The following is a 25,591-nucleotide window of genomic DNA, read 5'->3' as shown; positions in this document are numbered from 1 at the left end:
GAGCCTGCACACCCAGGTGCTGCCCGCAGGATGCTGGTCCAGGGCCCCGTGGGACTGGCTGGGCCACCAGCAGCACACGGGGCCCCTGGCAAGGAGCGGGCCGTGGGGACAAGTCGGGGGGAATGGGAGAGGGGGTGCGGCTCTGTCGCTCTGGGGACGGCCGCCCCCGCAGGTGGGAGGGGCTTTGGCACTAACGTTGGCACCCAGGGTTCCAGGGTTCCAGACAAGGTGCCATGTCACTTCCTGCTCTCAGAGGGGAAACAGGGGAAAGATGTGCAGGCTCCCAGGGGCCTGAAAGGGTCTCAACCAAACTGATGAGGCAGGCAGGCCCCCGGGAGGTCGGGGGGCACAGTGGCGCCCATGTCCAAGGCACAGTGCTCAGCTCAGCCTCTGGACTCTCCAGTCCCTGTGGGTTCCCCGCTGGTGCCCAAGGGCTTCAGGGTGGGAAAGTGCCTGAGGTTGCTCTCTGCCCACCACCTCTTCCAAAGGAAGCAGCTCATGCCTGGCCCCAGGGCAGGCGGTGGAGGGGTTGGTGTCTGGGCCAAGGGGTTGGTGTCTGGGGAGGCACATGGGAAGCAGGGAGAGGAAGCAGCCACGGCCAGCTGGGCTGCCCAAGGTCTCCCGGGCCGGCCACCAGCCCTCACGCATCTGTCCTCCGAGGCCGCACGGGCCCCATCCCGCTGCAGCTGTGCACGGTGTGACCTCTCGCCCCTGGGCCACAGGAGGGCGGGCACAGCTCAGAAGATGCTCTGTCGGCGGTTCTTCCCTCGCCCTGGAAAATGGAAGGAAAGATGTGGGGCTGCAAGGAGGAGGCGGGGGGCCAAGGTCGCCTGAGATCAGCAGGGGCGGACTGCTCTGCCAGAGGCAGCAAGAGCATGCGCTCAGGAGCTGGTCAGTCCTGAGCTCTAATCCCATCCCTTCTACTCACTCACTGTGTGAAACTGCAGCTCAGCCTCCCAGAGCCTCAGTCTCCTTGCCTGAGAAATGGGGAGCACTAACCAATGGTATCGACTTCAAGGAAAATTTTAGGATTAAATAAGATGCTATATGGAAAGGACTTATCACATCTGAGGCCATCAGCTAGTCTGGAAATAAGTGCAGTTCTCCCAGGATAGAGGCTACACCCGGAGCTCAGAATGTGCTGAGAGAAGGCACCAGGAAACCGGCACACCTTCATGGGGCTACTTTCAGATGCGGCGTTCTGTCTGGGGCGCGGGTTGAGGAGGAAGACACAAGGAGGAAGCCTGGGCAGCAGATAGGGAAACCGGCCCTGCCCTGCGCCCTGCAGGCCCCCGGAAGAGAGGCCTGGGTCGGGGAGGAGCCCCCATCTCCCGGCCCTATCTCTGTTCCTCAGGAAGGCAAGTGCTGCCCGCCCTGGCCTCCTCTAGTCAGGGCGAGCAATGGGGAGGACAGGCCCCTACCTGGCTGCTGGAAGGCCAGACCCCGGTAGCCGGGGTCCTTCTGGAGCTGGATCTCCTTCAGGGAGAAGAGGGAGGCAGCTGCGGGCAGAGAGGGCACAGGCCAGGAGACCGCTCAGCGAGCCGGCTCCACTCCCACAGTCTGCGGCCCCTCGCCCACCACGCGCGGGGAGCTGGGCACCCCTTCAGTCGGGCTGGCAGCCCCAAGATGACTGGGTCTGCTCCCCTCGTTACTAAGGAAAACCCGGGGACAGGGAGCCAGGTTGCTCAGCCAGACCTGGGCCCTGGGCTCTGGGCTCTGCTCCCTCCTCGCCCAGACCCACTGCCCCGTTCCCAGGTCCAGGGAGGCCCCCCAGCCTCGCCCTCGCACTCACTGTCTTCCAGCTGGTGCACGCGCTCCCCCAGAGACCGGAAGTAGGGGTGCCTCAGGGCCGCCTCTGCTGACACGCGGCTCTTGGATTCATACTGAAAGGCAGAGGGTGGTGGCTGCAGGGACCCCTCTGGCAATATGACCCCTACACTTAGTCCCCTGGCCCAGATGAGAGGGCCAGTCTGACCTGAGCAACCCTTCGGGTCACCTAGCTGCTGCTGTTGCTGCTGCTAAGTCACTTCAGTCGTGTCCAACTCTGTGCAACCCCATGGACAGCAGCCTACCAGGCTCCTCCGTCCCTGGGATTCTCCAGGCAAGAGTACTGGAGCGGGCTGCCATTGCCTTCTCCACCTAGCTGCTAGCCCAGCTCAAGACAGGCGCAGAGCTCAGGGTCCCAGGTCCCCAGCCACCAGGAGAGAACCAGACATGGGACTTAAAGAAAATGATCTCTTTTGGGGATGGAAATACAGATGCAAAAGTATACACAATTATAACTTGAATCCCAGTAATACTAACAAGTAATACTAAGAACCACCCTTACTGGGCGCTTAAGCAAGGCGGGCACCGTTCTAAGTGTCTTCAACAACCTCACTTTACCCTCACAACCACCTTACAAGGTGTGAGTGATTCACTCCACTGTGCAGCTGAGCCAAGCGAAGCACAGCTGAGTTCTGTAACCTGCCCGCGGGCTACGCAGCTAGGGTTTGCACTGGGTTTTCGATGTGGAGCACGCCTGCTCTGAAGTCTGGGGAGGCCGGCGCTCCTCTCGTGCCAGGGGGCGGGGGGTCCCAGGGAGCCCCAAGCCGGGCCCGGGGCTGGGACTGGGGGCCAGGATGACGTCCTGAGGCTTCAGCTCCCGGCCTGCTGGGCCACCGCCCGCAGGGAGCGCACTCACCAGGAGGAGGCTGCTCAGGAGGTTGATGCCGTCAGGGTCCAACCTGCGGGAGGAAGGAGCTAGCTCAGGCCTGTGGGGGCGCGGCGAGCCCCGAGGCCGCTTCCCCGAGGGGCCGTGAGGACCACAGGGACAGGAGCGGGGCGGAGGGGCTACCTGGGAGCGTGGCTGAGGAGCGGCTGGGGGAGGTACCGGGGGAAGTTGTAGGCTCGGAACTCCGACAGGGCCATCACACCGGGCCACGTCTCTTCCGTGGGGGTCCCTGGGGAGATAAGGGGTTGGGAGGGTGAGAGGCCAGGGCCGAGGGCGACGTTGCGGTGGGGGTGGGTGGCAAGGGAGGAGGTGGGGGCAGAGAGTGGCCGCCAACCCCCGGGACCCCCGCCCTGGAGGATCTCCCCCGTCCGAGGAAGTGTCCGCGCAGGACGGGGTGCTGGCGCCCCCTCGAGGTGAGACGGAGGGAGCGGCAGGAGACTGACCGAGGAGTCGGAAGATGAGGTGCAGCTCCTCCTTGACCGTGGAGCCGGGGAAGAGCGGCCTCCCTGTGGCCATCTCGTAGTGGATGCAGCCCACACCCCTGCAGGAAGCCATGGGCAGGGCCGGCGTCAGCCTGGGCCTCCTTGCACCCACGCTCCCTGGCGCTGCTCCCCCGCGATCGCCGCCACGGAGGCTCGAGTGGGTCACGGCACGGGGATGCCGAGGCTCCTAGCACAGCATGGCCCTCCAGGGCAGTCTCCGTTTGGGGAGCCTCTGGGCTTCAGGACGCTTTGATCTCTCCGCCTTTTACTCTGTAGGGTTGGCGGCTGCATAGCCAGCACCCCTGTGGCAGCTCTTCAAGCTGCGCTATCTCAAACTATGTCCATCATGTACCCCCACCGGAAGAGAGAAGCCCACAGATTCACTCTCCAAGGAAACCACGGCATACTGCAGAGGCCATTCATCGGAGACCTGTGTTTTACCTGGAAACCTGGGCCAACTTTTCATTCTACACTGAATCCTGTGTGTGTTAATTTTAATACAAAAATAATGCATCCTTTCTAAATTTTTCAGCGGAACTGATGCTTGGGGAAGATTCATCATATGCACTGTGGGGGCCCCCCGTACCCTCTGGTGACCCCCTATGTGCTCCTGGCGGGTATTTGGAAGCACAGCCCAGCACAGTCTGTTGAGAACCAGGGAAACCCCGATATAGCCCTGACTTAGTTCTCTGATATCCAGTTCAGTAGGATGCCACATAGCTTTTATTCAAAGGAAGTTAGACAGTCCTTTGAAGAAGCCCGTGGGGCAACAGAGGCGAGTCGGGAGGTCCCACAGGCTCGCTTACCACATGTCTAGGGGGGTGGAGTACTCCGTGGACCCCAGCAGCACATCGGGGGGCCTGTACCACAGGGTCACCACCTCATTGGAGTAGGTCTTCGTGGGCACTGACTTGGCCCGGGCCAGTCCTAGGAGCAAACCGTCACTGCACCTCCCTGCTCCATGCACTCGCGTCCGGGAGAGTCTCTGGGGTCCTCCCAGCCCCGCGGGCTCTGGCCCTCACCAAAATCGGCCAGCTTCAGCTCCCCTCTCTCGTTAATGAGCAGGTTCTGGGGCTTCAGGTCCCGGTGCAGGATCTTGCGGCGGTGGCAGTAGGCGAGGCCCCGGAGCAGCTGGAACATGAAAATCTGCGGGGAGAGAAGGGAGGGGGCAGCCCGAGGTGGGAGCACGCCCCAGGGCTGGGGAGGAAGAGAGCCTGCACCTCTGCCCTGGGGCTGGGACGGGGTGGGGGACGCAACTGGGTGGAGGTGAAGTACTGGAGGCTACCTGGTTCTCCTGCCCATGTGGACGCCCTGTCCTAGGCCCACCCAGAGGGGAGCGCACCGGGCACACAGAGGAGGCAGCAGGGTGGGCAGGAGAGAGCGCTCCAGCAGGGAGCTGAGAGGGGCCACTGTGGGCCAGGAAGCGTGCCCACTCAGGAGGAGCCATTCACTCCTGCGAGCTTCCCCGGAAGCTCCTCTTCACCCTGGCAGGTAACTGCTGCTCTCAAGCGACAAAAGCTGGGGCGGGGAGGGTTACACCAGCTGTTGGGGGGGCAGTCCATGGACAGACATGACTGAAGCGGGGAGGGTTACAGCAGGCCTGGGGGGGCGGTCCGTGGACTCATGTGCTGGAAGCGGGGAGGGTTACAGCAGGCCTTGCAGGGGCGGTCCATGGACAGATGTGCTGGAAGCGGGGAGGGTTACAGCAGGCCTGGGGGAGGAGGTCCATGGACAGATGTGCTGGAAGCGCGGAGGGTTACAGCAGGCCTGCGGGGCGGGTGGTCCATGGACAGATGAGCTGGAAGCGCGGAGGGTTACAGCAGCCCTGGGGGCGTGGTCCATGGACAGATGTGCTGGAAGCGGGGAGGGTTACAGCAACCCTGGGGGGCGGGGGGGGGGGGGGCGGCGGTCCATGGACAGATGTGCTGGAACCGGGGAGGGTTACAGCACCCCTGGGGTGGGGGGCGGTCCATGGACAGATGTGCTGGAAGCGGGGAGGGTTACAGCAGGCCTTGCAGGGCGGTCCATGGACAGATGAGCTGGAAGCGGGGAGGGTTACAGCAGGCCTGGGGTAGTGGTCCATGGACAGATGAGCTGGAAGCGGGGAGGGTTACAGCAGCCCTGGGGTGGTGGTCCATGGACAGATGAGCTGGAAGCGCGGAGGGTTACAGCAGCCCTGGGGTGGTGGTCCATGGACAGATGTGCTGGAAGCGGGGAGGGTTACAGCAGCCCTGGGGTGGTGGTCCATGGACAGATGAGCTGGAAGCGGGGAGGGTTACAGCAGGCCTTGCAGGGCGGTCCGTGACAAGCAGGCTCTCACCTTGACGTTGTGCATGCTCATGAGGTTGCCACAGTGGTCCAGATACTGCTTCAGGTCACGGTCCTGGAACACGGGGCCTGGCTCAGCCCCACCCTGACCCGAACCCTGGCCAGAAGCCCTCCCGGAGGCGGGGCCCAGCCCGGGAGTGGGACAGGCCCCCGGCTCCGAGCCGCCCCTAAGCCTGGGCCCTTGGCCTCTGGGAACAAGGCCCGGGCCACCTCCACGCTCTGCCCCAGCCCCACGCCCACTCACCAGGTACTCAAACACCAGGGTGAGGGAGCGCTCCGTGTGCACGAGGTCATGGAGGGTCACGATGTTGGCGTGCTTCAGGTTCCGCAGGAGAGACACTATGGGCGACAGGCGCGCCTGAGCCCCGCGTGCCCCTCACCCCTCTTCCTGCGATCAGCCTCGGGGGTCCCCACCCCAGCCATGTCTCCTGGCCCCTAGCTGCCCCCAGGCTCAGGACCCCCCCGGAGCCTCAAGCCCGCAGGACCCTCGGTGCGCACCCTCACGGATGGCAGTGCAGGGCGCCCCCTCCTCGTGTTCCAGCCGGATCTCCTTCAGGGCCACGAGGTTCTCTGTCAGTTTGCTGCGCCCCTTGAAGACTGTGGCATAGGTTCCCTGGGAGCAAGAACAGCAGTCAGGGCCAGCTCTCCTCTGCCAACGCCCTCCTCTCTGTGCCTCTGCCTGGGCTGTGATGTGGGCCAGACTGCCCTGCCAACTGGAGGAGGAAACGGCAACCCACTCCAGTATTCCTGCCTGGGAAATCCCACGGACAGAGGAGCCTGGTGGGCTACAGTCCACGGGGTCTCAAAGAGGCGGACACGACTGAAGTGACTTGGCGTGCACACCCTGCCTACCCTCCCCACCCCGTGCACTTCACTGGAATGCCCATTCCCCCAAAGCCTGCTTCTCTGTGAAGCTGTCTCTAACTCCTCCCTGGTCGGAAGGAGCATCTCTCCTGCACGCTCCCAGCAGGCAACGTGCCCCTCTATTACAGCATTAGTTTTCTTCTCCCTTATATTCTGTCACCGTTTACATGCAGGCCTCCTCTGGCTCCCTAGAAGGATAGGGCTACACTCTCCTCCTCTCTGCAAACCATTGCCCACCCCCCAGCCTGGAACACAAAGGCCAGTGCAGTGGCAACAGAAATAGCCAGTAAACACACAGCGCAAAAGCTTATTCTAGGGACCTCCTCAGTCCTCACAGTGCCCTCCACTGACAGAGGGGGAAATCAAGGCACAGGGGGAGGTCACCCCAGAGCTCACCCCAGGCCACACAGCTAGCCAGCAGTGGAACTGGGACGTGATCCTAGGCATGAAATACTTGCAGAATAAAAAGACTGCATTCTGACCCAGAGTCCATCAGCCACTCCATCCTTAGGGCCTCAGGGCCTCCTCCAGGACCTGGGCCCACCTTAACACCTGCCGAAGGCTCGGCCAGACAGACTGCATGGCCAAGAGCGTGGATGGCAGGAGCTGTGGGCAGGGGCGTGTGAGTGCAGACCAGAGAGGCTGGGGAGACCCCCTTCCTCCTCCTCACCATCCTGCCTGGCAACCTGGCTTCTTACCTCCCCCAGTTTGTCCAGTTTCACGTATGTTTCCAGTTTCCCAAAGCCGATATCTGACTGAGAGAGAGACAAAGCATCTGTGAGCCTGAAGGCCCCCGCATACGGCCAATCTCCCCGCCCTGGGCTCCAGGCGAGAAAGGAACGAGACCCTGCGGGTCCGAGGCGAGCAGGGGAGGGCAGTGCCAGTCGCTCTCCCCCCGTCTTCTCTCTGTCCCTGGGAGTGAGCTTCTTTCTCCCGTGGCAGTGCAGGGACCAGAGCCCAGGGTGCAGGCCTGGGATTCCGTCTTCTCTCTGTCCCTGGGAGTGAGCTTCTTTCTCCCATGGCAGTGCAGGGACCAGAGCCCAGGGTGCAGGCCTGGGATTGCCCCATGCCTTCATCACCTGTCTCCATCCTGCTCAGAAGCCCCTCAAGGACAGGAACTGAGTGTCCAGTTCAGAACCCACTTCCCTACAGCCTCCCATCAGCACACTTGCTCTCGCTCAGCACTCAGTTCAGTTCAGTTGCTCATTTGTGTCCAACTCTTTGCGACCCCATGAACCACAGCACGCAGGGGCCTCCCTGTCCACCACCAACTCCCAGAGTCCACCCAAACCCATGTCCATTGAGTCGGTGTTGCCATCCAACCATCTCATCCTCTGTCATCCCCTTCTCCTCCTGCCCTCAATCTTTCCCAGCATCAGAGTCTTTTCAAATGAGTCAGCTCTTCGCATCAGGTGGCCAAAGTATTGGAGTTTCAGCTTCAACATCAGTCCCTCCAATAAACACCCAGGACTGATCTCCTTTAGGATGAATTGGTTGGATCTCCTTGCACTACAACCCTTAAAAGTATGGATTCCCGGGCCCCACCACCCAGAATCTGATTCTGTAGGCATCTGGATGGGGGATCAGAATCTGTGTTTTGTAAGATTTCCCAAGGAAATCTGACAGGCCAAGGCTCAGAAACACGTGCTAGCTGGCTTACTGATCTCATCTCAGTGAAGACTCAGGAACCCAGAGTGGGCCCAGCTCCATCACTGGTGGGACCCAACTGGGGAATGGAGATGGACAAAGGAGGATCCGCTGTGGGAATCCTATATAGCCAGCAGGTGGCGCTAGAGGCCCAGAAACCTCCCTGGAAACCGCTGCATGCCTCAGCTGGGACAGGCTAAACCAGGACCATGCAGGGGAGTGGGTGGCCACTCTGGTGACCTCTGACCTTCTTAGGACTCACCAAGGAAGCGCGGCGGGACATTCGGGTGAGCGGTTTGGGCAGGTCTGGGCTCTCCAGCTGCAGCTTCTGCAGGAACTCCTGGGGCAGGCGGATGTCCATGGGCAAAGAGAGCCTCTTACTGATGTCCTGCAGGGGCCAGGATGGAACAAGGTGTCCGAGTTTGCTCCCGGGTAGCCAGGGCTTGTGGGGCCTGCATCTCCCAGCCTGGGTCTCTCCTTCCCTGTGAACAGTCCTAGCAGGATTGAATCATGGGTGAGGATTGCTTCAAAGTTGTGCTCAGGGGCAAACATGAGCATCCAGGTGGTGCTGGGTGACCTCAGGAGGTCCCTTGCCCTCTCTGGGCCTCAGAGTCACCATCTGCAGCCTGAGACTCCTGTAGACACTGCTTCTGTGAGCCTGTTTTTCATACATTTGGGCACATGGATATGGGCCATAAGAATAATAGTCAAATTGTCTAGCCCTTGCTGTGTACCAGGAATGTTCTGAGCACGTGGCATATATTAACTCATTTCATCTTCATCATGATCATTTTAACATAAGGAGACTGTGGTATGCAGAGGCTGAGTAACCCATTCGAAGTTACAGATCTAATCAATAGCAGAGCTGGGTTTTGAACCCCTGAAGTCTGGCTCCAAGGCAACCACCTTCCTGGGCACACACACTTGTGGATGTGTCTCTTATCACGTCCATAGCATAGAGCCCGGAGCCCCTCACCTCCATGGAGAAGCGGCGTTGGTTCTGCCGCCGGTACTGCACACCTGGGGACGGCTGCCCGGGGTCCTCCCCACTGTCTGTGGGGGAGAAGGTGCTGGACTCTGGCTGGGGATCTCCACCAAGAGGACCAAGCTGCAGGTCTGAAGGGAGAGGCATCAGCTACCCTCCCAGCCTCTGCCCCGGGATGGGGGCGGAGTGGGGAGTCCAGTCCACCCTGACCTCTGTCCTTCCCCACCAGGGCCAGATGTGCTGGTGTGTGGGAAGGCAGGGTAGGGGAGGGGTGGGGAAAGGGCCCCAGACCCCTCACCCTCGTTGCGCCGGTTGTGGAGCTGGTTGAACTGCTCTGTGAACTCCGCCAAGGACTCCTCAATGGTCTCAGTGCGGGGCACGGATAGGGAGAAGCGGCGCTTAAAGTTCTTCATCTTGTTCATGATCGGCAGGGAGCAGCGGCAGGTCCTGAGGCAGGAGAGGTGAGAACGGGTGAGAATGGGTGAGAACAGACAAGAACAGGTGAGAATGGATGAGAAAAGATGAGAATGGGTGAGAACGGACAAGAACAGGTAAGAACGGATGAGAACAGGTGAGAATGGGTGAGAACGGATGAGAACAGGTGAGAATGGGTGAGAACAGGTGAGAATGGGTGAGAATGGATGAGAACAGTTGAGAATGGATGAGAACGGATGAGAACAGGTGAGAACAGGTGAGAATGGGTGAGAACGGACAAGAACAGGTAAGAACGGATGAGAACAGGTGAGAATGGGTGAGAACGGATGAGAACAGGTGAGAATGGGTGAGAACAGATGAGAATGGGTGAGAATGGACAAGAACAGGTGAGAATGGATGAGAAAAGATGAGAATGGGTGAGAACGGACAAGAACAGGTAGGAACGGATGAGAACAGGTGAGAATGGGTGAGAACAGGTGAGAATGGGTGAGAACAGGTGAGAATGGGTGAGAACAGGTGAGAATGGGTGAAAACGGGTGAGAACAGATGACAACTGATGAGAACAGGTGAACAAGATGAGAACGGGTGAGAACAGGTGAGAAAAGATGAGAACTGGTGAGAATGGGTGAGAACAGCTGAGAACGGATGAGAACGGGTGAGAATGGATGAGAATGGGTGAGAACAGGTGAAAAAGATGAGAATGAGTGAGAACGGGTGAGAAAAGATGAGAACGCGTGAGAACAGGTGAGAACGGATGAGAATGGGTGAGAACGGATGAGAAAGGGTGAGAACAGGTGAGAACGGATGAGAACGGGTGAGAACGGATGAGAATGGGTGAGAAGAGGTGAGAACGGATGAGAATGGGTGAGAACAGGTGAGAACGGATGAGAATAGGTGAAAAAAGATGAGAACATGTAAGAATGGGTGAGAAAGGATGAGAACAGGTGACAACAGGTGAGAATGGATGAGAACAGGTGAGAACGGATGAGAACAGGTGAGAATGGATGAAACAGGTGAGAAAGGGTGAGAACAGGTGCAAAAGGGTGAGAACTGGTGAGAACGGGTGAGAAAAGGTGAGAACGGATGAAAACGGGTGAGAACAGGTGCGAACAGATGAGAACAGGTGAGAATGGGTGCAAACGGATGAAAATGGATGAGAACAGGTGAGAACGGGTGAGAACAGGTGAGCATGGGTGAGAACGGATGAGAACAGGTAAGAATAGGTGAGAATGGGTGAGAACAGGTGAGAAAAGTTGAGAACAGGTGAGGACAGGTGAGAAAAAGGTGCGAACGGGTGAGGACAGGTGAGAAAAGGTAAGAATGGGTGAGGACAGGTGAGAACGGGTGAGGACAGGTGCGAACGGGTGAGAATGGGTGTGAACAGATGAGAACGGGTGAGAATGCGTGCAAATGGCTGAGAACAGGTAAGAACATGTGAGAGTGAGTGAGCACGGGTAAGAATGGTTGAAAATGAGTGAGAATGGATGAGAACAGGTAAGAACGGATGAGAACGTGCAGCGGGTCTGGTCGACAGCAAAGGTGAATCCTGGGTCTTCCCATCAAGCTCTGTCAATCACCCTGCACTTGGGGGCCAGGGCAACATGTTCCTAACCGTCTTCCTTCCTGGGAATCTTATCCCCTCTGGATTCCCTGCCCCTGGGGAGATATTCACAATGTATATCAAGAAGCACAGAAAAGTATTGCTCATAATAGTGGCTTGATGCACCAACAGGATCCTGAAGGCCCCCCCAAGGCCAGACGGTAGCCTTTTAGTTGCTGGAGGCCTAGAGAGCTCTGGAAGGAGGCTGGGGGGGCGGCAGGGAAGACACCAGAACCAGGTGGCCCCTGGGCCAGCAGCTCTTTACCAACTTACGTGGAGGAGGCCAAATATGTCAACAGACAGTAAGCCTAACTGATGGATGTCCATAAGCTGAACGTACCTTAGCCTACACCCTTGTAATGCAGTCTGGCCCAAACCATTCCATCCTAATACTGACACCTAGACGCCCCTCTCTGGTTTGCTGTGAGTCTGCAGGAGACAGGAAAAGAGGGGAAAGGGATGATGGGGAGGATGGGGGGAGGAGCTGGCCCTGCTCCCATCCCTCCTGCTGAAATATGGGAGGTCCGGAGCAGCTGAATGTCTCAGGGCAAAGGCAGAAGTTGGCCGGAAACAGACAGGCCCCCCTGGGGAGAGGATGCCGAGCACTGGTCCTTCCCACACAGAAGCCAGCAGGCAGGGCCTCCACTGCAGCGCAGACAACGAACCAGCGGGGCGGGCTGTCTGCTCGCCCCTGGGCCCCCACCCCAGCGAGGAGGGGTTCCCTCCTGAGGCTGCGCAGCCATCTTGGCCCCTGAGAAGGGGCACCCTGCCGGCCTCTCAGCGGCACTGCTGCCACTGCTTCTTCACGCCTACTCCTCCTTCTCCGTTCTGCCCTGGAAACTCAGAGTGCGCCTCCCCGCCTCCCCTCCTCTCCGCGGTTTCATAAGCTTCCAGTGTGTCCACCCCCTCATTCTGCTCTGCCCACGTCTCCCTCAGCTACAGTAGGGCTGGGATCAAGAGGCCTCACCAGGCACCCCCCGCCCCCCACACCTGCCAAGAAGCCATCAGGGCCAGCCCTGTGATGGAAGGGACCACCCTGCACTCTCTCCAGGTTTCACCCATGCACCAAGCACGGCCCCTCCCCAGGGGATGCTCTCAGCACTGTCACTGGCCAGTAACCAGTTGCCAAGGCAACCAGGCCCCTCCTGAATCCTGGTTTAAGGGATGATGGGTCAGTGACCTGTTTAGTTTGTGTAATGATCACATCCTTCTGTCCTCAGCCAGCCTGGAAAGGGTCCTTCCCCTGGGCCTGCAGGCTCCTGGCTGCCTCCAAAGGCAGCTAAGTAGAGACCTTCCAGCTCTCCTAGCCCAGACCCCCTGCTTCCTCAGGCTGGCACCTCTCAGAGAATAGGCCTCAGGTCCACACTGCCCGCTGAGCCTATCTCTGCCAGTGGGCCCTGAAGGCTCACTCACTTCAGCCCAACAAATGAAGAGCCAGGCACTGGGGCTAGTGGTGAGTGAAGCCTGGTCCCTCTTCTCAAGGACATGGGGCTGCGAGGGCTCCTGAGGTGAGAAGGTAGCTGAGAACTCCTCTTGCAGCTTCCCTGCAAACCTCACCCGCCTGGAGCTTCCCTGCTTCTCCATCTCCAAGCTCATCCCCATCAGTCAACCTCAGCCTCCCCTCTGGGCTCTGTGTGATATCCCGAGCCCGCAGTCTTCAGGATTCTCATGGACAGAAAGCTCCCAGAGGCTGCCAGCCACCTCACTCTTGTGTGGAGCTCACAGGGAAATGGGGGCAGGAACTGATGGAGGCAGCATGTAAGTTCCAGTGACAGGAGGGCCTCGACAGGCCCTGCATGTTCGCTCACACCTCCCACACGACGGGACAGTGCTCTCCCCATTGCACAGACCACCTGTTTACAAGTTGGGCAAACATCAGCATCAGCAAGGAGCGTCAGAAAAAATTCCGATTCCTCGGTCTCACTCTTAGATTCTAGAACTGAGGCTCTGAGGACAGTGTCTGGGAAAATGTGTTTGTAAACACCATCCCCAGTGATCTGAACATGAGAGACATGGTTGGGAAGTAGCTGAGGTCCAGGTAAGGGATGGAATCAGCCCAGGTTTCCAGATGGCCCTAACGTGCTGCGATGGGGAACCCAGGGGGTGGGGGAGGCACAGGAAGGTGGGGTAAATGCTGAGTGGAGCACAAGGCCCCACCGGGAGGGGAGCAAACGACTGCCCTGCTCGAACTGACGCCCCAGGCTCAGTCATGGTCATCCTAGGGGGTGGGGGAACTGGGCACTTGGCTTCCTGAGGTCTGTGTTCCACCAAGGTGGTGGTGGGGGGCAGTCACGCCCTCTTCTAGAAACAGGGCTCCCCATAAAGCTGTCCTACAGTCTGGGATTTATGGGATGGCGGGTTGAGTTGGTGACTCAGGAATCCACCAGGAGCTGCCATAAATCTGATGCCCTTGCTCTTGTCTGGAGGGGAGGGGGAGGGAAACTCATCAAAAGCCTTGTGGGAGGGAGGTCCCCAATTTCTACAAGAACCAGCCTGAATTCCATCCGCCCTCCTGGTGGCTAAGTTAGGAGCAAGGAGCCACCAGTGGGCCCAGGAGGCATGGAAAGAGTGAAACTGGAGACTTGAGCAGGAACGCGGAGCCAAGCGATGCAGACAGACGACACAGGGGACCAGCTGCTCCCAGCTGGCCTGAGAAGAGAGAGAGGAAGTGGCTGCCGCTGCAGCAGCAGCGATGGGGGCGAGACGTCAGGATGGGCCTCCTGATGGCGGCCGGGGAGCAGGCAGCGGTAACCATGCAGAGTGGACACTGCTCTCCGATGGGGACAATTGGGGCATTGAACCAGCAGGGTCTGAGTGCGACAGGGCAGACTGGGCAGTGAACAATCTGTTGTTTCTTAGCTCAGGACACAAGATGCCTCTGTCACTTCTTGGGAGTGTCAGCTCCTCAGATTTGAGGGTCAAGGGGGAAGGGAGACAGGAAAAAGGCCTGTTACCTTCGTGCAGTCAGCCCCTCACCCACCTCGGGGGACAGAAGGGCTCAGTGTCACCCAGCCTGAAGCCAGCCCAGGGCTGGGCACAGTGTGGCCTTTGTCCCCAGGGCCAGGGAGCCATCTGGGGCTGTCCCCGGGCAACCGGTGCCAGGGGAAGAGGGAGACGCGCGTTCAGAGATGCTGGCCTGGCTGGGTGTGGGGGGTGCTGAAGGAGCAGTCCCCCTTGGGAGCTGCAGGGTTGGAAGGCAGAGCCCAGCCCTTCCTGCTGCCCAGGTGAGTCCATGAAGTTCTCGCCTACCTGCCATCACTTCCTCCTGGGCACACACCAGCCAGCCAGCCAGAGAAGTGCGTCACACGGCAGGAAAGGGGAGCTGGGCCAGGAGGACACTGACACTTCTCCAGAGGCCGCCGTGAGAAAGGGCAGGGCTCCTGCAGCGCTGGCCGGAGCGGGCACTCAGAGCCACCCTTCCAATCCTCTCTGGCTCCAGAGGGGAGCTGCCTTGCTCAAAATCATGCAGCCACTTCCCGGCTGTTGCCAAGTGCACAGCCTCCGTGACCGCGCCGCTGCTTTCTTCTCCTAGCTGGAACTGCCCCCCGCCCCTCCAGAGGCCCAGGTTGTAAGTGCTGCTCTCTGCCTCCCGGTCTCCTCCACCCTCACCCCAAATTCAAAGCCAGACCACCTCAGATGGCAGTTCTGCACTAACGTTACAGGCCGAGGACAGTGTGCGGCCGTCGCTCGTAGGGACGCCATCGCTCATAGTTCGGCTCTGGTCTTTCATTCCGCGATTATTTATTGAACACCCACTGCATGCCAGGCACTGTTGCTGACCCTGAGAATCTACTTGTGAACAAAATGGGCACTAATCCTGTCCTCATGGTGCTGACGCTCTAATGGGAGTGGGGAGAGGTAGCAGACGAGATAATTAAATATAATTAAATAAAATACACAACATGTTAGATGGTGACAAGTGCAAGGGAGAAAAAACAGGAAAGAGATGGGGCGTGAGAGGCGAGGTGTTGTCATTTTAAATAGGGTGATCAGGAAGTCTTCCTTGAGAAGGTGGCATCTTCTGAGGAAAATTCTGAGACGGCACCAGGGAAGGAGCTAGTCATACAGAATTCGGGGGAAGCAGGTAACAGGGAAACGGCAGGTGAAAAGGTCCTGAGGCAGAAGTGAGTTTGGGGTGGTCTGGAGAGCAGAGAGCAGCAGATTGTGCTGGGTCCCCGCGGGGTCTGGGAGGGCCTGAGGGGATGAGTGATCTGATTGGGTTCAGGTTCTAACAGGCTCCCTCTGACCGCAGCACAGGGGCCGCAGGGAGCCTGGCCAGGAGGCGGCAGTGACGGGGGTGATGACCGGGATCAGAGCGGCGCAGCGGAAACGGGGAGAAGCGCTGGGTCCTGGTGTATCACAAAGGGGCAGCCGGAGGGATTTGCTGACAGGCTGTGAGTGGGAAAAGAGAGAAAAGTGAGAAAAGAGTCATGCGGGGCTCCAAAGGGGTTGCCTGAGCCAGGGAAGGACGGGTGGCCACCGTGGGGGTGAGGGGTGCTGGGGGCGGGGGCCTGGTGGGTTTTGGGCATGAGCTTTACATTCGCTGATGTCTGAGTCGGAGTGCTGAGTTGACACAAGGAAGGCACTCAGAAAATGACAGCTCTCTTTTCTCCTTTTTTCCCTCGGCTTCCGGCACAGATGTAAAAATATCAGAAAAGAGTCGCATATAAAGCTCATCCTATAAGCACACATCCCTCACAGACATTCCTACCGTCCATAAGGCGCTTTGAGACCTTGGGATGGAGGAGAAACAGAAAGCAGGGGACGTGGTCAGCAATAGGCAGGCCGGAGCCTCCAGACAGAGAGGGCAGGGCGGGCAGGAGGGGTCCCCGTGGCTGACACCGCCAGGCAGAGCCCTCAGCCCTCGGGAGGACAGCACCCATCCCCGGAGAGGCCCCATCACCCCCTGTCCAGGAGGCGCAGAGGCTCCCAGCCCCCCAGGACAACCGCCGCCAGGACCCAGAACTAACCCCCGCCCTCCGGCTGGGACGCCGGCTGGGACGCCTGGAAGACCGGGGCGGGCAGATCCTGAAGACAGAGAAGGCGGCTGGCAGAATATCCCATGGCCTCCCTCTCACGGGAGTTTGGCTGCAGGCTGTTGCAGAGGCCGAGGTCAGCTTTTCCTCCTAAATCTCAGGGAAGCCAGCTCTGAGATCCCTCAGGAAACCTTATGAGAAGACTCTTTGCCTTCCTCCTGAATAAAGCCCTCATTGGGACTTCCCTGTGGTCCAGTGGTTAAGAATCCGCCTGTCAGTGGAGGGGATGCGGGTCTGACCCCTGGCCTGCAAAGATCCCACGCACTGCGGACCAGCTGAGCCTGCGCTCCGCAACAAGAAAAGCCCGTGCACCGCAGCTAGGGAAGGCTGGTGCCCAGCCGCAAAGACCCAGCACAGCCAAAATAACAGAGATGCAGTTCATTTTTAAAAATCCCTGATTCGTAGCCTGCAACCCAGGGCCCTTCAGAGGCCGCACCGCCTTCCTCTGGGGCTCAGCTCTCCCCACTCGTCACCGTGGTGTGCAGTTCAGGTCCCAGGTCTCCAGAAGCCTCCCCAGGCGGGCACCCTCCCGACGGGCACACTCGTGAAAGCGCGTCATCCATGGGGAGGCCACGGGGAGGACTCTGCTCACGCCCCTTACCAGGCGCGCTTCGACCCCCAGGCTAGCTCCGACAGCAGGCTGGCCGTTTCGCCAGCACTTGGAGCCCCTACTGAGTTCCAGGTGTGCGAGAGCTTTTTCAAGTCCACCCTCTTGCTTAGTTTTCTTTTCTTTCAGGCCTCAGTCTCTGTGAGCCCAGGGCTAGGGGATGAAGGAAGTAATTTCCAACTGCCCGCTTTCCGAAGCCCCGAGGGTCTGTCCCTCGTTCCCAAAGGCTGACCACCAGCTATGCCCCTCATGACACTCTCTGCTGCTCACTTCCTGGCCCTGTCTCGGCCACTCTGGGCCCATGGGCAGGTTTTAAAAATAACCAGGGGCCACAGCTGACCAAGTCTGCACATGTCACGCGCTGGGACTTCAGAGACACCCCTTCCCCTAGCAGAACCATGCCTGCAGGGAGCTGGCAGATAGCATCTCTTCCTGCACCCTCTCACTGACCCTGCCCTGCAAGGCTTGAGGCTTTAGTTTCCCTAGCTTGTAACAAACCTCAGGGGAAGCCAGTCACCCCATGACCACCTGGAGTTGGGAGGAAGAAGGGAAGCAGAGGCCCTGGAGCCCTCATCACTCCTCATCACTCACTATGCTCTGTGAGCTCCAGCATGGGGGAGAGGCCATCAGCCTGGGCCTTTCCGAGGGGCCGGGATCCAGGGGACCGAGAGGCCTGCGGTCACCCTGCCAGTGAACAGATGCTCTGGACGCAGGGACAGGGCTCAGAGAAGATTCCCACAGCTCCTGCCAGAATGCGTGGGGGCAGGTGGGGAAGGCCTTCCAGGAGCAAGCTGGGCTAATCTGCAGGAAGCTGGTCAGGAGGCGGCTGTCTGGGGCCCAGGGTCGCCCCTGTCCTAGACAAGTGCACCCCAATTCTTCCCCATGGCAGTGGAAGCAGGGCGGGCTGGGGTAGAGGGGACAGCTTCCGGCCAGCAGTCACTTCCCCAGGGAGGCCTGTGCGGGCCTTGGGAGGGCAGGCGCCACAGCATGGTGAGGGATGGCATCCTACCTGATGCAAAAGTCCCATCGTGAGGGCCACGTGCCACCCGGGCCTGCTCGCCAGAAGGCTCTGCAGTTTGGAGTCATGGGAGGAGCCCCAGCTCTCCCACCTACTAGCACTGTGACCTGGGAAGACCTCAGCTTCCTTATCTGCAAAATGGGGAGAATGTCCAACCTCCTATTCAGTTGCCACCGGCCGCGAGACCTGACTTTCTCATCTGCCTTCTGATGACATCACTTCCCCATTTTAAATCCTTCAGTATTAACACCACCCTCAGGAAAAAGTCCAAACTCCAGCGGCCAGAAGACTAGGCCTCTTGTGTTTTGACCCCTGTCTCCTCCCGGTCTCTGCTCTCAGCCCTCCCTGGAGGGTCCTGCTTTCAGGAACACAGCTGACATTCTCAGTGGAAAGCACCCTCCTGGCCACCCCTGGGAAGGCCTTCCTCACTTTTCCCTCAGTAAAACTGCTCCCAGACTCAGCTGCTGCTTCCCCTGGGAGGCTGCACGTGGCCGCCCCTTCTCCTGGGAGGTAAAACAAGATGGCTCCAGACTGACATGTCCTTCAGGGCAAGAGCATGGACTCAGGCAGCTTTGCTTCCACGGCCTCACGTGGAAGGCAGTGTTCGTGGAATGAATGGACACACTGAATTAGACCATAGCTGGTGCGCTGTTATTGCTCATTTGAGCCTCTCCTCTACATTTAAACATTAGATTCATTGAAGACAAAGACCTTGACCCCCCAGGACACTCTGTTGGTATGCAGACCCTTTCTTCCACTCTCAAGCAGGCCAGGTCCTGTTGCTACATTTATCTTCTCCTTGTCAGGCCACCCCCAACTCTTAGCAGGTGGGACTTGAGCCCACGTGGGTGGCCTGGCCCTGCCCTCTTCCTGGGGACATGAAGGCAAGCCTGGGGGTCCATCGGCCAGCCCAGGGCTCCCTGGGACATCTTTCCTCTTCGGTTCTCCTGACTCTCCATGGGAATGGGAACCCAGGGACTGGTGTACCAGGGACAAGGGGAAAGCCAACCAAGTGTTTGCATCTTCAAGGCTCAAGGCAGATGTGACCTCTTCCTCGTATGCCTTCTGCCACACCCCTCCTATTCTCTCTAGCCTGAAATTCTGCTGGCCACGTGGGCCCCTGGGCTCCCACAGCATTCTAGATGTCCCCAAGCAGTGCACTTGGCTTGCTGTATTGTAACTGCTGGCCTGTCTGTCTCCCTAGTTTGCCTGTGGGCGGGTTAAGGGCAAGGACTGGTCTGACTCATCATTACACCCCTAGGCCCTGTCACAGGGCCTGGCATCACGCAAACCCTCGAAAGAACAGTGAGCGAATCTACGAAAACCGAGTGCTCCTGGTTTGGGGAATGTTTGAAGGTAAGCGGGCCACCCCGAGGCTCCCAGTTGCCCACTGGACTCCAAGCCTCAGCTATAAGCTAGGTTCCTTCCCCAGGGCAGTGGGGGCGTGGGGTGGGGGGCTGGAGCAGAGACGGTGGCTTCTGGCCCAGCAGCCGCGCTCCCACTGAGGTCTGTGCAGGCGTTGGGGTGGGCAGTTGCCACAGCTCGGTGAGGAATAGACAAGGGATGGAGACGATCCTCAAGAGAGGTTCCAGCTGAACATGCGCTGAGTTGGGGCTCCCAGGTCTTGTGGGGAGGAGGCTTGGCAGGCCCCGGGGCCCTCCTCCTGGGCTCCCATCCCCCAGGGGCAGATTTCCAGGGCCTTAGAGGTCACATAGACTACCTGGGCTCAGACCTTGACCTCGACCCCTACAGATGACCCCTCCTCACCCTAGACCGCGGCCTCAGCCCTGCTGACACTGTGTCACTCTTTCTGGCTTCCTGGGGCTCAAGGAATGAAGCCACATATGTCATCTTCTGGCATTTTCTTTTTCGGCCTTTTTTGGACACCCAGCCAAGGCTGGCCTGGAATCTCTGGAGAGGCTGTGGATTTCTAAGAGATAAGGTGGGGCGAGGCACCCTTCTGTCAGCTCTGGTCCTGGCCGTCCCAGACACCCCAGACCAGAGGCGGGAGCAAGGAGCCAGGGCAGGCAAGACCTCTGTCTCCTCTGTCTGCTTCCAGACCAGGCCCACTCCAGCTCTCACTCCTTTCAGCAGCGTGCATTAAAGAAAGACCCTCAAGGAAGGTCCCTCACCTACCATCAGTGTTTTTAAAATTCCAGAGTCTGGAGCCTTTTCTTAAGTCTTGCTTGCTAAATCTCGGTGGAAACAGCTCATCTGTTTCCACTCTGTTTGCCTAAGCACAAAGCCTGATGCCCACCATCCTCTGTTCAACCAACAAGAGGAGAAATAAAGAGCAGCCAGGTCACCCTCCCTTTAGTCTTCCCTCATCTAGACTGAACAACCTGTTGCGGGGTCTTTGTTAACATCTCTGGTTTTCTCGCCACACCCAACTTTAACAAACAGCAGGGGCTTTCAAGCGCGCATCCCAGGGGAATAGCTGCCTCACGAGTAGTGAGGGGGCCGGAGGGGAGGGTTTCCCACATCTGCAGACCACATTCCTATTTATACTGCACTCCCCACCACCAGTCTGGCCCAGCGATGCCATGCCCACGTTCTGAAGGACCCTGGCCAACATTCTCCACCCTTCAGAGCACGCTGGCCCCCGCACACTCAGCGTGGCCTCCCTCTCACCCAGCGGGGTCCAGGCAGCTGCTTCAGCCACCACCACTGCCCTGCTCCTCTCTGTCTCCAAGGCCCGCTCTGGGACAACTCCAAACATCCTGTGCTTTGGATGTCCCGTCAGCAGCACCCACCACTCAGAGCAGGGTTCTCTCAGTCCTGGTCTCATTCCACAAACACCTGCCTGGCTCCAGGCTCCAGGCTCCAGGCTCCGTCCCAGGCTCTCTTTACGTCTCCCCTCCCCCAGTCCCTGGTTCTCCGGCTTCCTCCTCCCTCCCCTGTCTGGGAGCTCACTTCCTCTACCTGGCCCTGAATGTCATGCTGCTCAGAGTTCCCTCTTCGGTTCCGTCTCTACGCTCATCCTGGTGACCTCAGGCTTTCCTGCAGTGGAAACCACCACCCACGTGATGATGACTTCCAGATTCACAGCTCAGGCCCCACCAAGCCCCTGTGCCTCACACACAGGCCCAAATGCCTGCTGGACACCTCGGTCTGGATGTTCCCCCAGGGTCTGGGATACTAGAATTACCCCCCTGGGCCTAGGACAGTCCCTGAGACAGCAAGTAGTTTTGAGATGTGTATTTAAATGAAAAGGGCATTTGTGTACAACTTGTAAAAGCTGTGTGCTAGACACATATGTGTCATACATGTATACCCTATAAATACATGTAGACAAACACTGTATGTGGACATAACCCAGCAGGACACACACATACACACACAATATATATATATATATTCCAGAAGGTTCTAAATTAAAATGCTAACAGTAGTTATCTAACTGGGTGACAGAATTATGGGTGATTTTAATACCTCCTTTTTGCTTATTTGCAGCTTCTAATAGTTCCATAATGAACTTCCATTGCTTATGTTAAAAGAACAACGCTTCTTTCTAAATGAAAAGAAAGTATTTTTAGATAGAGATTCCAGAACTGTTTAGTGCAAACCTTGGGAGAACTATGATTATCTAAGCAGGGTGGGCAAGCGTTCCCGTAAAGGCCAGACTGCCAGTATTTTAGGCTTTGTGGCCATACGGTCTCTGCTGCCGTCACACAGCTCTATCCCCCTAAAAGTACCCACAGACAGGATGGAAACGAATGCGTGGCTGTGTTCCAGTAAACCTTCACTCGTGGACACTAAAATTCATATATTATGTAATTTTCAAGTGTCACAGAATATTACTTTCATCTTTTGAATTTTTCCCAACCACTTAAACCTATAAATATCATTCTTAGCTCACAGGTCAGACTAATATAGACTGGATTTGGCCAAGAGCCATGGTTCTTCAAGCCTTGCCCTTGGGCATCCGTGCCTGTATGATGTTTGAATCCCACACCCACTGCCTTGGGAAGTACTTTCTCTCCTCCCGTCTGACAAGGAGGCAGCCTTCCAGGGCTTCCTCATCCACTGGAGCTGTGGCAAGGGCCAGCTACCCCGGCCTCAGCTGGGGGAAGGCCCTGCACTTCAGAGTTTGGGGGATCAAGAGTCCCTCCTGGGGTCTCCAAGGGCAGCTCCCCTCGCCAGCAGGATTGTCAAAAGCTGGAACCGCAAACCAGCCATCCTGGACGGGGCTCTAGGAACCCCCAGGTCTGTGCCCTCATCTACCAGGTGAAGAAGGGAAGACTCAGAAAGGGGAGCGGCCTGCCCAAGGCCACTTGGACGACCGGGTAGAGCCAAACTAGAACCAAGGGCTTGTGACTCTGCACTCAGTGCCCGTTCTGCTCCCTGCGGTTGGAAAGGACAGCAAGGGTCTGGCCAGAGATGGCATTCCTTGCACCGGGCACCATGATCAGGGACATCAGCCGTTCACTGGAGAGCCGCCTTGCCCAGGGAAGCAGCCAGGCAGGTCTGGCGTCAGCCCAGAGCGTGGCACCCAGCCCAGCCGTGGCAAGGGGTGCTGCCAGCTGAGCTCCGTGCCAGGAACAGGGAAGGGCTTAGGGCCCCCTTTCCTGGCCTCAGCCCATGGCCTGCTGGTAGGGGGGCTCTAGGGACCCAGCACTGCTGATGTCACGAGTGTGACGCCCTCCAGCATAGGACCTACTCCCTACCTGCTTCCAGGTGCTGCATCCTGCCAGGATGTGGGGAAGGACAGCTACGGCCCCCCTCCCCAGGCCTGCTCTCTCAGCAAGAATCCCCTTTGCTGGGTGGCCAGGGCCAGAAAGGAGAAGCAGCCCTGTTTCCTGAGGGGACCCCCAAAGAAAGAAAAGGGGAGGTTCCTTTATGGAAGCGAGGGGTGAGGACAGAAATCATTCTGGAGCTTTGCCAGAGCTTCTCTCGATAATGATAACATGGAGAGGGCGCTTGGGGTAAGGGAGCATGGAAATGTTTTAAGAATAGAGTTTCCTCCCCAGCTGGGGGCCTGAGCCCAGGGATCAAGGAGAGGGGCAGGGTTCTGAAAACTGCCAAATGTGGTCCACTGACCCCGTCTGCCACCAGCCCTTGGTCACAACACCAGGTAAGGCAAGAGGCGAGGAGTACCGTTGACATTATCTCATCAGAATTCTTACAACCACATGAGGCAATACTGTTCCTTTCTCCATTTTCTAAAGAAGGAAACTAAAACTTGGGTGAGCAAGGTCCTTCTCCTAAGGGAACCACTTCCTGAGCAACAAGGGCAGGATCTGAACTGACCCGAAAGTTCAAACACTGCCCCCACCCATGGCGGGCAAGAGACACACCCTCCACACACAAAAATGAATGAACATACCAGCATGCCATCATTAGCAGGCCACCCAGGACTTCCCTGGTGGTCTAGAGGCTAAGACTCCAAGCTCCCAAAGCAAGGAGCCCAGGTTTGATCCCTGGTTAGGGGACCAGGTCCCACGTGCCACAACTAAGAGTTTGCATGCCACAGCTAAAGATCGCACATGCTGCAGGAAGATCGAGGATCCTGCGCGCTGCAACTAACACCCAGGCAGCCAAACAAATAAATATTTTTTAAAAGTATCGGTTTCTTTGGAAGGAATGATGCTAAAGCTGAAACTCCAGTCCTTTGGCCACCTCATGTGAAGAGTTGACTCATTGGAAAAGACTCTGATGCTGGGAGGGATTGAGGGCAGGAGGAGAAGGGGACAACAGAGGATGAGATGGCTGGATGGCATCACTGACTCGATGGACGAGAGTCTGAGTGAACTCCGGGAGTTGGTGATGGACAGGGAGGCCTGGCGTGCTGCGATTCATGGGGTCGCAAAGAGTCAGACACGACTGAGTGACTGAACTGAACTGAACTTGTCTATACTGATCCCTCTATTTCCAGGAAAGACTTTATTTAACATCAGAAGGGTGGGGTGGGAGCACAGGGTGAAACCACTCTCCAGAGTTCCAAGGCTCACCACTGCCCTTCAGAGGTTCAGGCCAATGTCTCCAAGACCAGGGTGTCCTGTCTTACCAGGGCCGCTCATGCTGTCAGGGAGCCTGAAGACCCTCTTGAGTTCAAAGGTGCTTCTCACCCTACCTCCTTACCGCTCCTCCTGTGCAGACGGGACCCTGAAGACGTCAGGAGCTGGGGGGCTCTCCTTCCGACGGGAGGTCTGGCCGAGATGCTCCCACAGCGCCCCCTCTTCGTAGTCTGCTGCTGTGCCACAGGCCAGCCCCCGGCTCTGCCGCGATCCTGGGTCCCAGGCTGTCTGAGCAGCCATGAGCCCAGCCTTAGAGCTGGCTTCTGTGTGCGTGCGAGGGCACATGCGCTGTGGGGCCCACGGCAAGACCTTGGTCTGCTCCCACCCCCAGAGATGGGAAAGTGCCTACTCAGCAGCTGATGCCAGGAGGGCAAAGGGTCCAGGGTGGACAGAAGAGAAATGTGACTCACGCCCACAGGGGCGAAGCTAATTAGGTGAGTCTGGATCCAGGCCAGCCACTCCCTCCCAGACAACAGAGCAGAACTGGGCCCGAAGTTGAGCACTGGGGGAGGGTCTTCTTACCCCAGGGAAGGGAGGCCTGGCGCAGGGCCCTCAGAGCAGGAGGCTGTTAGCTTTCCAGCCCCGATGGCCCACCTCACTCCTCTTGGAAGCTGAGACAGAGGGGAGGGTAGAGTCCCACAGCACAGACCCCTGGTCCCCTCCTGGCAAGTTCTCATCTACCAGTTCTCATCCACCTAGCCCCCACTCTCTTACACAGGGATGTCCTCCTCAATCTGGAGGAATGGAAAAGATACGGCTTAATGAGATTAGGAAAGCCTGCCTCCATCTCTACCCAAAGCCAGGCACAGTGCGATAACTAGGAATTCATTCCAAACAACAAATAAAGCCACTGGTTATTTGCCCTTTGCCAGGTGCCAGGCACTGTACATTACTTCATTTAATTCAGGTAACAACCCTCCCTGTCATGACCTCCATCTCACTGGTGAGGACACAGGCTGGGAGAAGCTCAGGGGTTTGCTGGGAGAGAGGACTCATACAGTGAGCGCTTGCTGGGCTGGCGCTCTCCTTTAGATCTCAAACTCAGGGAAGGAAAAAACGAATCAGAGAAGGGATAGGTGGAGATACTGAACAAAAGACCAAAGCAGGGTGATCCCAGAAAGTAGAGGCCAGACTGGGGTAGGAGCTGGGAGGAGCCAAGCCAGGCATGGGGCCTGTCTATTTGGGCACAGGAAAGTCAAATCACCAGAGGACAGTCTGGGTCTGTAGGGAAAACAAATACAGACAAAAAGGCAGCTCCCTCTCCTCGAGAGGTGGGGGAGGTGGGGGGCACTTCCAAGGCAGGCAGCCTGATCCCATGAGGTGTTAGACCAAGAACTTAGTTGCTCCTCAGATCGGGTGCCTCTCTCCCACGACCCATGGAGAAGCCACGCTCTGCCCAGCACAGGACAAGTGGGAGCCTCCTTACTCAGAGCCCCAGCCCTCATCCTTCCTTCTCCAAGGACCAGACATCTCCGGAGTAGGCTGGGGTCTCCCTTGATGGGGGCAAGGGCTAAGAGCCAGGGGCCTTGAGGTCACAGGAAGTGGGACCCCACACATGTGGATCTGGGGAAAGTCGGTGTCGCAGAGTCCCTGCTGCCTCACCGTAAAGTGGGATAATAATAAAACAGCTGTGGCAGCGCTAATGCAGGAGATGGAAGAGACTCGGGTTCAGTCCCTGGATCAGGAAGATCCCCTGGAGGAGGGCATGGCTTCCCACTCCACTATTTTTGCCTGAAGAATCCCATGGACTAAGGAGCCTGGAGGGCTACAGTCCACAAGGTCACAAAAGTTGCACATGGCTCAAGTGACTTAGCACGTACTCATGCACAAATAATACCTACCTCACGAAGTTGTGTGAC

At 58.0% G+C, this 25,591-nt stretch overlaps 1 protein-coding gene across 1 annotated transcript; it reads right to left on the bottom strand.

The window, feature by feature from the left end:
- Positions 1–376: 376 nt before the first annotated feature.
- On the bottom strand, positions 377–24,017 carry CDK18 (cyclin dependent kinase 18). Its single transcript, XM_052653753.1, has 16 exons — positions 23,797–24,017; positions 9,318–9,466; positions 9,011–9,150; positions 8,297–8,422; positions 7,086–7,142; positions 6,022–6,136; positions 5,768–5,862; positions 5,516–5,578; positions 4,218–4,341; positions 4,002–4,122; positions 3,157–3,254; positions 2,837–2,942; positions 2,684–2,726; positions 1,793–1,883; positions 1,422–1,499; positions 377–772 (listed from the first exon to the last, which is right to left on the bottom strand). Exons 1-16 carry the CDS (start codon positions 24,015–24,017, stop codon positions 738–740), a joined length of 1,662 nt encoding a protein of 553 aa, XP_052509713.1. The 3' UTR covers positions 377–737.
- Positions 24,018–25,591: the final 1,574 nt, after the last annotated feature.

The sequence above is a fragment of the Budorcas taxicolor genome, chromosome 16, assembly GCF_023091745.1.
Source record: "Budorcas taxicolor isolate Tak-1 chromosome 16, Takin1.1, whole genome shotgun sequence".
NCBI classification, from domain to species: domain Eukaryota; kingdom Metazoa; phylum Chordata; class Mammalia; order Artiodactyla; family Bovidae; genus Budorcas; species Budorcas taxicolor.
Note: the sequence above shows the minus strand (reverse complement) of the source record. Positions and strands in the feature narration are given on the sequence as shown.